An 11,524-nucleotide genomic window follows, 5' to 3' on the forward strand; every position below is an offset into this window, starting at 1 on the left:
GAACCTAAAGATGATTAACGCCAGTTGGGACAGGCACGCTCTCACTCTAACTCCTCTGCACAGTCAAAAATGGGCTCTCTGGAGGCCTCCCCCATCTTTGGGGCGAAGATGAGACTGTCAAATTGGTTTGCCAGCCACATTACTGGCCAACAGGGAGGCATAGATGGAGGAAGGGGGAGAGCTGAAGAGTTGGGTTTGGGGGAGGAAAGCTACAGCATCCTGAGGTGGAGGGATGGAGATGGAGGGATGGAAGGGAGTAGGAAATGGGGTAAAAAGTCTAAATCTGATAAATGATGAGATGAAAGTGCATTATGCCCACTGTGTGTTGATTCAGCTGACTTATTTTGATTATTTAGGACAAGGAGGAATTTCCAACACTGGAGTTAAATAATAATGTTTATGTAAATGATCATAAACTGGGCTTTCTCTCCCCTTCAGCTCTTGAAATTAAATAATTTCCAAACGGTTACAAATGATATAAGCAGAATATTTTCTTCTATCTATTTTACTTGCATATATTTGTAAAATGGATAAAAAAAGATTGCAGTGGTACATAGAGTATGAGATATTTAGAAAATGTAACATTCTTATAATGTGGTGTGCATTTTCAGTATTTACAATGGCTACTGTAGCTATAGTGCAGACTACTTATTGCATGATATTTAACATGTTTTACTTTAAAATTTTAAAACTGATATAGCCATGGTTAAGTTAGAGCTTATTAGCAGTGATAAGGTGTTGTTATAGAGATGGAGACATGTTGCAAAGGACCTGCCTACCTGAGCATCATCAACAGCATCCTGAACTTAACTTATGGCTCCTCTTCACGTCCGTTGGTCGGTATCCCTGTCTTTAAACATTCTGGTCGTTCACAGCCAAGCCTCAACACATGTATTTGACTAGACAGGAATACAGCGCCATGGACACTGAATCATGAGTCCCATATTTTAGCCATAAGCTTACACCATATGGGTGCAACTGTACTATCAAAGGATAACAAAGAACAAAGGATTTCTATAGTCTTTTTGATCGGAGTCCCACTATATGGAAGTAGTATATTTTCTGTTTTCCACAAAGACACAAAGAGACACAAGGAGGTGCAAAGACACACACACACACACACACACACACACACACACTCACACACTCACACACTCACACACATGCAGTGACAGCCACAGCCAATCGATTTGCCACGCTCTCTCTCCTCAATGCTGACGATGCTCGAGTGGACGGGCTCCTGATTGCTTGGTTCACAGAAAAGGGTCCCTTAAATGAATGTATTTTTACCTCTTGCAGGACAATGTCGGATAGGGAAGTAAATAATTAAAGGAAAGGGACCCTTTTTGACTGCATCAACCCTGCCACTGCTGGTAAGCTCTACTATCCATTGTGACTCCATTTTTGCCCCTCCTGCTAAGGATGACCCTTTTCTTTTTTTTTTTTAATTTTTGTTTTGTTTTACACACGTGCCTCCCCCCCTGCATGGACACCCTTCACATTAAAGGCACTGAGTGTTTGCATATTCTTTTATATGATTTAAGTGCTGGCCTGATATGAAAGGAGTGGGCCTTGTGTATGTCACATCTGACATCGGTCATTAGTTGCTTAAGTTTTCTTTCTGTGCAGTGATATATTGTGATATGTGTGCCCGTGGTCCCCTTTTTCTTAGTCCGACTTGGCAACTGCGAAATTGGAGCAAAAAGGCATTGAATTTGACTGTTCAAGCCCATTTCACCTTACATCCTTTAGCATGGCTTTGTATGCTAACTGAAATCCTCACTTATCGTTTTCTGGCTTAAGCATGGCACTTGTTACTTAGTTTCTTTCATCAGCTGTAGCACATTGTGTGATACAGTTTGCCTTGTGTTTGGGAAATATGCCCATCTTAATTAAATCCAGGGCAACATAAAGATATGTTCATTGAGGTGCTCGATTAAGCCACCTCCAATAGGGAACAAATGCGATAATGCTGTCAGGGCCTAGTGCTAATATGCTATCCAGTTCCCCTCGATTATCACATTACCACAGCTCAAATCAATTGATAAACTCCCATTCAATATGGTGGAGTATTTAATTGAGTCAGAGTCTATTGGATTTGAGGGCTGTGCAGTGCAGACATGCTGACACTGGTAAACACTAGCAGGGTGCTCTCTCTCTGTGCTACGTTAGTGCACTTTTCTGAGGAGAGCTGCAGGGTGGATTTCTCTCTCTGTTACTGTCTGTGTACCGTAACTGCTAGTAAGAATTATTACATGTGTAGTGATTCTTAGAACCTTTGTAGCCTGGTATCATTTCACAGAAGTAAGATATCTCATTCTGTATTCTTATCTACAACTTTATGTTTCCTCACATTAGGCACAGCTCCAACATCAACCTGCACCGTAAACTGCTGACCAAAGAGCTGGACGACATTGTCCTGGACCCCCAACTCACGCCACTGCCCAAGGACCTGCGAGCCGAGTTACTGGCCAAGATCTATGCCGGGCACCACATGGGTTTGGACCCTATGACTGGGATGGGCATTGGAGGCGCCAGCCTCAGGCCCATTGGCCTGAACCAGGGTGCCCATTCCCCCATGAGCAATGAGTATTCCCACCACCCTCTCAACCATGACCTTAAAAACCACCACATCAATGGCTTCTCACGGAGCCAACCAGAAGACTATATGGTGCTGGACCTGAGCACCACATCCAGTGTTCAATCCAGCAGCAGTGTCCACTCCTCACATGAGTCAGATGAGGGCAGCGACGAGGGCATCCTATTGGATGACCTGGAGGAGGAGGATGGAGAAGAGGATGAGGAGGAGGGCAACAGTGAGGGGGAGGACTGCTCCCAGCGTGCCGAGGGGCGAGCTAAAGGGAGGCATCGGGATGACACTGGAGAACTTAGAGGAGAAGGACCTGATGAGGGGTTGGAACCTTCCAACTCACCATTCTTCCTTTCGCCCACTGGGGGCAGTAATGTTGGCAGCAGTGGGATCCTCTGCACCATCTGCCACAAAATGTACAGCAACAAAGGAACCCTACGTGTGCACTACAAGACTGTGCACCTGCGTGAGATGCACAAGTGCAAAATCCCAGGTTGCAACATGGTATTCAGCTCTGTGCGCAGCCGTAACCGACATTCTCAGAACCCCAACCTCCATAAAAACATGCCCTTCTCTACAATAATAGACTGAGAAATGACTCGCTACCTTACCCTCCTGTCAGTCTACCCACTCCTCCCTTCATTCCTCATCCTTATTCCTCCTCAAATTAGCTTTTAAACCCAGCCCAGGGCCATCAAATACAAGTTAATGCTTGTATGCCTCCTGCCCATCCTCTGTAAGTCATTGCAAGACATTTGTATGTCCCCATATAAAATTACTTTAAATACAGTTTATTATTGTGACCTTTGACTTTTCCTTCTTTGGAAGAACAGGATGACACTCTTGAGCTTGGAGTTTGCTTTATAGCGAAACCCCCCCTTTTTTTTTTTTCGTAAGCCCCTCTGTTTCCTTTCAACAATTCTCCCAAATTTGCTTTTATGTCCATCTCCAAAGAATCTATTCAAACTCTTATTTGTGACTTTGCCTGCAGAAATGATAGTATTAAAAAAAAAAAAAAAGAAAATCTTCTTGTTGTATTTGTGCAATGATAGCCTTTAAATGAACCCCTTACAAAGCATGACAGCTTCATTTGTAAATAATGTCCCAAGAGGCTTTTGGTGTAAAAGAGTTGTGTTGATGGTTGTTTGCTTTTTTCCCTCTCTCTTTATGGTTTTATGTTACAGTCCAGTACAATACTTCAAGCTATAGGCAAGAAAGAGGTAGCATCTTACTAGCTTGGCTCATTTATGTTAGCTTCAAAGACATGTTTTAAACTGAGTCCTAGGAAAAAAAAAAAAAAAAAAAAAAAAGAGTACCACGTGACTTGTTTTATCTACTTGTTAGATATTCTGAGGTTGCCGGCATGCTTCTTTAGGCTCCTACACTGATATCATTCTCTGTATTTCTATTGATTTTTTTGTCTGTTTATGAGCTTTAGTATACCAATTTGGTTTTTGCACTTTGCATCTGTACAAGGGGATGTGTAATATTATTATAATGAGGACTTTTGCAATGGTGACGTAAGATGTTGTTTAGGGTCACTGATGGCTACAGTGCTAAGGGAAATGACAGTACCTTCAACATAGTTGTGCCAGTGTTGTTTTTTTTTTTTTGCATGAGCACATTTTCAATCACAGTTTCACATCAGAAAACATCCCTCAACAATGTCAAAATTAAATCAAAATCATCCCCATCCTAAAAAAAAAAAAAACAATATGAATTCATTATCAATGCAAGAACTCATCTTTTCTCAGCAATATAGATGAAAATAGTTATTCAACTGTGACCAAAACAAATTTTGCTTAAGAAAAGCTCTTTCAGTGTGACACTGTGCTTAAATCATGCCCCATTGGATTATTATGATGCACTTGAGTCTTAAATCTTTTGCTGTGATTATTCTGTATTCGTTTCCATTGCTGAGTGTCAGCTACAAACGTAGAATAATATGAAACATGTTGCCATTTTCCTTGCTGTTGGTAACGTGTTTAACACGTCCATGACTCACTTATGGTACAAATGTTTCCTTTAACTGGGCAAAGTAGCCAAGGGAAGGGGTATTTATTGGTAGGTGATGTATCATCATGAAGATGTATTTGTCCAGTATAAGAATATTTTTTTTGTAAAAAAAAAAAATATGGAAAATAGAGACTGTTCCTCAGTTTGACTTGTTTATCAATGTATTAAGCAATGCCATGTGTTACTATACAAGGAGATCTTTTCTTACTTGACTGGTGCTACATACAGAGGGGAAAAATATGCAGTGTTATCTGGTGTGCTGTACTGTATTCATATCTTGCATCCACAACAGTGTTGAGTTCCATTTGTTTCATAGTTAAGCCATTTTGCAATACAGACATGACGTGAAATATTTCATATTTTTTAAGACTCCACCTACATGACACATGCAGTTTTTAGTGCTATCTCCTCAGAGATAAAGAAAGCAACACAGAGAGCTGAGGCTGATGGAAAGGTTGCGGAGGTGGAAGGCTGACTAGGGAGGAAAGGATGACAGCAACGATCATTAAAAATGTGCTGCTTCTCCGTTACCTGGAGGCGTCCCTGCCATTCCAGCTTCTTCTGTCTAATAACTCACTTGTCACTTCGTTACACTGCCAGACGCCAAGGTTGCTGACAAGACTGTGACACTGACAGAAAAAGAAAAATAAGGAAATTTGACTCATTCGGTTTAGTTGAATTCAATTCATCTATCCAATTTCAACGTGTGCTTATTCTTATCTGGGGTCACTGGTAATACAGTACAGTTGAAATGTTTTCTCTCACTCTGTTTTCTCTTTGACTGTCAGACGACGGTCGTTTAATCAAATATTACCCACTTCTTCAACCCGCCCACTCACTAGCCACTTCTACACCCCACAGTGCAGGTCCTATAGGAGACACACACTAATAGTGTATGCTTAAGTTCACTGGACGGCCATGGCATAGGAAACGGGCTGGGTAATTGCCTGTTTATCCCAAGTGAAGGGAATATTGAGTACAGGAACCCCAGCCCTCTCCAAGGAGTGGGTTTCACTGAGGCGCTTGCTGCTTCATTCACTCATTCAATCCCTCCGGACATCACTCTGGTAGAAATAAAAAAAAAAAGTGCTACTCCAGGAACCCTGCTGACAGCTGTCTTTCTAACACACAACCATACAATCATACACATGCACACAGAGGAGAGTGGCACACACTTACAGGTCAGAATGATGACAAGAATTAGATGACTTGTTAAAATCTAATGATGGAGGAGACAAGGGCAGAGAAAAATTATTCTCTGGAAATAAAAACTCACCATCTAGCATTAACATTATTGCCTATGCTGTTACACAGAAATCTAACACTCATTTATGGAGAACAGTGTAAGGTAGTACTGAGTCAGGCAGTGGAAGTCCAAAGGTCTTATAATAATGATATTATTTAAAATGTCTCACCATGTTTAACAGTTAATGATTTAAGACATTTTACCTAAAGAGGACAGTGAACAATCTATTAACAAGGCCACTGAGCTCATAAATTGAACTGAACACTCTAGAATTAAGAGAGCTGTAGATATCCAACATATAAAATTATTTTAATATGAATGTGCTGCGTCCAGTAACCTCAGCTTCTATCCCTCTATTGAGTTGTGAAAGACTTTTTTTTTCTTTTGCTTTTTACACATTTCCTCTGTCCTGTTCTATGCTGTCCATTTCCCAAACAGCAGCTGCATGTATGACCACTCTATCTGTATACTTTTGTATACCAGACGAAAAAATAAATATCATAGTTGACATTTCCTTGCAACATCCTTCGCACCAACTCCTATGGGTTTCTGCTGAGTCCTACTTGATGCTGGTTATGCCAGCAGAGCTTGGAGCTGTACGAGACTGTTAGGAGAGTTGGGAAAACATACAAACGACCGTCCAGCACAAGCCGTGAGACAGACGGCGAGCAAAAGAAGGGAGAGATGGGGGGAAAAGGATCGGGCTTAGAAAGTGGTCTGGCTGGAGCCATGCAGCAGTTGCTTAATAAGATAGGGCAGAACGAAACGAACACAGGTAGAGGAGAGAGCAAGAGATCAGCAGGGCCACAGCTCCCCAGGAATCACCGCTAGCTTCTTCTTGATTGCCTGCTGGACAGTGAACAAGCCACCCCTTACATTTCCGCTCATTTCCTATACAGTCTGTTCTCCTCTGAGAAATGACCATCAACCCCCCCCCCCCCCCTTCTTTGAGAAAGCCCCCAATTCACTCTCTGTCTCCCTCCAACCACATGGGCCCAGGTGCAGGCTTCTACCTTATGACTGGACGGTGGGATGGCAGGAACACGTGACTAAGAGTAACTCCTTGGCCTAGACCACTTGAGTAAATCTTTAATATTTGATTAGAGCAGTGTCAGGCATCAATTATTCTGTAATTCTTCATACAGTAGCACACAGAGGGAGAAGGAGATGGCAAGCAGCTGAAGCAGCTGACCTGTTAATCACTGTCCATTTTGTTCACATCGCTCAATCAGCGAATGAGTACAACTGGTGTAAGCAGGAAGGATATGAGGTGACACTCCTTAATGTAGCTCATGAGACAAAGTGTGATCGAAAACAACTGAGGGGACGTCATTCAGATCGAAGAAAAAAAATACACACGTGAATGGGCTTGTATAGGTCTTTCAGTCTCACGTGTTATGTTAAACATATAATTAACCCTCGTTAATTTGAACTGGAACCTGTGAAATGTCAATAATTCTGAAAAAAAAAAATTACTGTAAATTTATAAAACTTTTTCCATTGTGCCAATCATATTTTACAGTCTTAAAAGTATAAATAAGCTTAAAGATCTGGTGAATTTAGTTTCTTGTTTTCACTTGTGTTTTTGTGTACCCAATGCATTTGTGTGTGTGTCTTTAAAAGTCTGTGGTGCGGCACTGGCACTCGACAGCGTTGCATGGCTACAAAGTCGCACTGCAAAGAGCAAACAAAGTAGAGGAGCTTATATCACTTTGGTGTCAAAATGGTGATTTGGAAGCCTCATGAATACTGTATGTTACCTATACAGGTGTTTCCCTTATGCAGACAGGAGGTTAAAAAGTGGTCCTCTTTTTAAAAGACTCTTGCTCTTTATTCCCTTTCCTTCTTTTTTGCCTTTCTTGTATTTGTTTCTGTATCATAACTGTCGATGGTTTTGCATAAAATGCATAAGGGTTTTGGGATGTAAATGGAATTTTATTCATATTTTGTCCAAATACCTCTTGTAATTTGTATCAGAATTCTTGTACAATTTTTATATTAAAGATTTATCAGTCACTGGCATTTTGTCACCGTATTTTATTAAAATGCGATGGACCTGGACGTATAGATAATCACACAATGTGTTGCTCTGAAAATATTATTAAAATGAAGTAGCTTGAAAAGACATTATTTTCTATAATTAGAAAAGAATACAGAGCCCCGAAACGACGTGTCAATCAGGCCATTTTTAACAAGGCACTGTGATTTTCACAGGTTTTATTCGGCTCTTTAATTACCCTATGATAAAAATCATTAGGGAAAAGCTATCTTGACCAATTAGTGGACGATTAGATTAACAGAGTTATTAAAAGATGTACTGGCAAGGTAATGCTGGTGTTAGCAGATTAGTAAAATGGACATACAGTACTTTGGTCTGATCATATACTAAAATTAAATTAAATACACTCATGAAACACTACATTTTCGGGGAAATGGCAAATGTTCTTATAGACATATAGTGCAAGATTTTTTTTTTTTAATTTTTGAAATGATACGGCTTTTTCATTCCTCTGTGAGAGCTTTGAGTGCTAGCAAACCATCATTTTTTTTATTATAGCCATGCAATTAAGCATCTTATGAATAATAACATCCTTTATAACATCTTTGAAAAATACTGTTTAATGATGGAAGAATGTGACAATGAAGACAGAAACTCACAACAAGAGACAAATGCAGGGTCATTTTGCAAAAGCGACCTGTGCTGGCATCATTTGCCGTGATGCGGGGTCAATTTACGAATTGATATGAGCTCCAGCAAGGACATCATGTTTGCTCTGGTAACCAACAGGAACATAATGCCTCCTCCCTCGCCTCTGTGAATGTACGAGAGTGACACTGGCCTTATTGACCTTGAATTAGACACCGTCCCTCTTTGTCACACACCAGTTCCTTGATCCCCTGTCACTGTTGTTAACCGCACAACACACACGCACACACAACATTTCTGAATAACAGCGCTGGATGGTATTGATTACATGCAGAATTAGTAAGAGATACTCCCTCACCTCTCACAGATATCCTCAGCCACCCATCCAAAACAACCCACACACACACACACACACACACACACACAAACACAAACACACACACACATACTCCCTTCCTTGGTGACAATCTCCCACCAAGGCGGCGGTGGGCACTGTGCGCCACTAGGTTGACTTCCTGCACATTTTACTGCACTTCCTGAGTGTGTTTTTCCATCGATTGGCCTGACAAACACACTGGGCCCCTGCTGACCTTTGAGAGGCAAAGCTCTTTGCAGCAGGAGAAAACATACAGACAAACAGACAGACAGAGTCGGACAGACATCCATGCTGAGCTTTATTGTGTATGAACTGGAAAGGATGGAGAGGTTGACAGGGCAAAGATGTCCATCAGTACAGCTGTCTGTCTGTCTGACCTTAGAGATTTCCAGGATTAGTAATTAATTCGCTGTCAGTCTACAGAAGAGACTGCATGCCAGTTCTTTTTTGAACAGAGTATTAGTGATAGATTTTAGAAATCAGTTTCCAAAGTAGCTAAGCAAATTGTAGTAACATCTCAATAGCAATAAGAACAGTTGGCTTCGAATTGGTTATTCAAGCTTTGCAAACCTGGGCAGAGCCTCATTTCCCAGAGAAAAGAGACAAATCACTACCTCACATTCACCTTCACATTTACTAGAAAACACTGTATATAGGACAAATAAATAGGACACAGCTCTCTTTTCCAGTCACAAGCAGCAGTTAAACTAAAACAACTGAGGCATGGCTTCATGTTACAGAGGTTATTTAAAACTTCAAATAAAAGTCAACAGTGCCTGAAAAGCGTTTTGGCTGCAGATATCTATACATAGCATGTACCATCTACAGATTTGCCATATGTTTTCACTGTGGAAGTGAAGTGTTGTCAGAATGAACCAATTCCTTTGCAGAGGGAACATGAAAATATAATACAATAGGAGAATTAAAGGAGAATTAGTGTTGGGTGATAGTGTTTCTCAGAAAGTATGCCACCCTATGTCTGTAGAATCACAGACTTAGTTTAAACATGGAGTCAAATTAGTATTTTGTTATTATGAAATGATTTTCTTGAGAATTCTGCCCACACAGAGCCATAAACAGAGGGTATAATCGGCTGATGCCATGCTCTTCATTAGCAATGGTATGGATAAAAGATATTAGCTAATCCTGCTGGGTAACTTGCAGTTTCATTGTGCATGTCAGGTGATGACCAAAAACTCCATACTGCTTTGTCAGGGGGGGGGGGGCTGTCACTGATTTTCCAAAAATCTGTGGTGATATGGAACTTAAGTTGATATGGAACTTAAGTTACGTATCTGCCACCAGAAATTCACTACAGGCCAGAGAGACACGAATGTAATTAAGGTTTCAAGGAGAATATCTTTAAAAGAAATCTACGCACCACACATACAGTACTAACCCACTCACCAAACATTGCTGCAGTGAAAGCAGAAATCAATTTTCACCGAGGACTAATTGATTGTAATTGCACGCTATAATTAGAAGGTAAATTACCAGAATTAGGAGGAAACGAGCAAAAATGATTTAATATGTCACTGCTTTAACCAAGAGCAGCTACATTTTAAATATCCATATTTAATGTAACAATGAACTAAGACAGTTTTTTTTTTTTCAAATTCTTTGAAGGGTGTAATACATAATTATACTAAAAGAGACTGGATTACTGTGAGCAGAAGCACTTATGAATGCTAGTGAATTGCTGGGGAAATGTAGAATTAAAGGGAGTAAAATAGATGGTGACTCCTGAATTCTTATAAAAACTTATCGGTGGTAACATGAGCCTTGGCTGGGATGGACCGCATACACGTATAAGACTTTTTACTGGGCCATATTGATTTGGTTCTACACCAGTGAGGCCTGCAATGCTGGCTAATGCTATTGACGAGCCATCAGTCTTGTCCAGAAGTGTGGAGGCATGCAGCTCTTTTTCCAAGACCAACCAAGGAAGGAGAGAGGAAGAGGAGAAAAGAAAGAGAGGAGAAAAACATCAATGGACAGTGATGGAGAGTGGGGAGGAGGGCGAAGATGCAAGCACAGCAGACAGACTCAGACCCCTGTCCATGGTTTGGGAACACTAAATTAAAAAAAAGACAAAAGGGATGAGAGAGGGAGAAACTGTAAACAGCCGCATCGATCCAACTAGTGTTGGGCAAATCAAACCATTACAGGGAGTCTCATGCCTCGGAGTTGAGGGAGATAGTGTGAATATCTCTACACTTCCCTAGTGAAGAGAAAAGTTTTCACTAGCACATACTGGATCTGTTTTAGAACTGTTGGACTCTAACAAGCTGGAAGTGCAATGGGACAGGAAGGGGTTAACTGAGAAGAGGGTGGAAGGAAGGATGGAAGAAAAAAAGCCCTCTGGCAACCCAGGGACAGAGGGAACGCTGAACTCATCACAAACCCCTCTCCTGGCGTCCGCCAGCACATAATGACCCCAACAAGACGGGAATCCCTTTTAATTAAAGTGAAGGGAGATCAGTTAAGCAGATGGTTGCCGACAAATATTAGGGGAAATAGAATGTTTAATGGTCTGTGCACTTATCACAGGCTATTTTCCACACCCAGCCCCAAACTGATAAACAGGACAGGGCCTTGTTAATCAACCTTACAACCTTTAAAGCCCAAGATAAGAGAATAATTCAGGAT

At 41.0% G+C, this 11,524-nt stretch overlaps 1 protein-coding gene across 5 annotated transcripts in view; it reads left to right on the forward strand.

Annotated features, from left to right (window-relative positions):
* bnc2 (basonuclin zinc finger protein 2) overlaps window positions 1–7,818 on the forward strand; it is a 153,844-nt gene extending 146,026 nt beyond the window's left edge. For 4 of the 5 annotated variants that reach the window (XM_026304227.2, XM_026304231.2, XM_026304230.1 and 1 more), the window contains one exon: window positions 2,359–7,818. In XM_026304227.2, coding sequence (XP_026160012.1) covers window positions 2,359–3,181 — 823 coding nt within the window. In that variant the 3' untranslated portion in view covers window positions 3,182–7,818. Of the gene's footprint in view, window positions 1–1,299; window positions 1,374–2,358 lie in introns of all 5 variants that reach the window. The other variant, XM_026304232.2, reaches the window with a different exon arrangement.
* The last annotated feature ends 3,706 nt before the right edge of the window (window positions 7,819–11,524 follow it).

Source organism: Mastacembelus armatus, chromosome 1 (genome assembly GCF_900324485.2).
Source record: "Mastacembelus armatus chromosome 1, fMasArm1.2, whole genome shotgun sequence".
In the NCBI taxonomy this organism is placed as follows: Eukaryota; Metazoa; Chordata; class Actinopteri; order Synbranchiformes; family Mastacembelidae; genus Mastacembelus; species Mastacembelus armatus.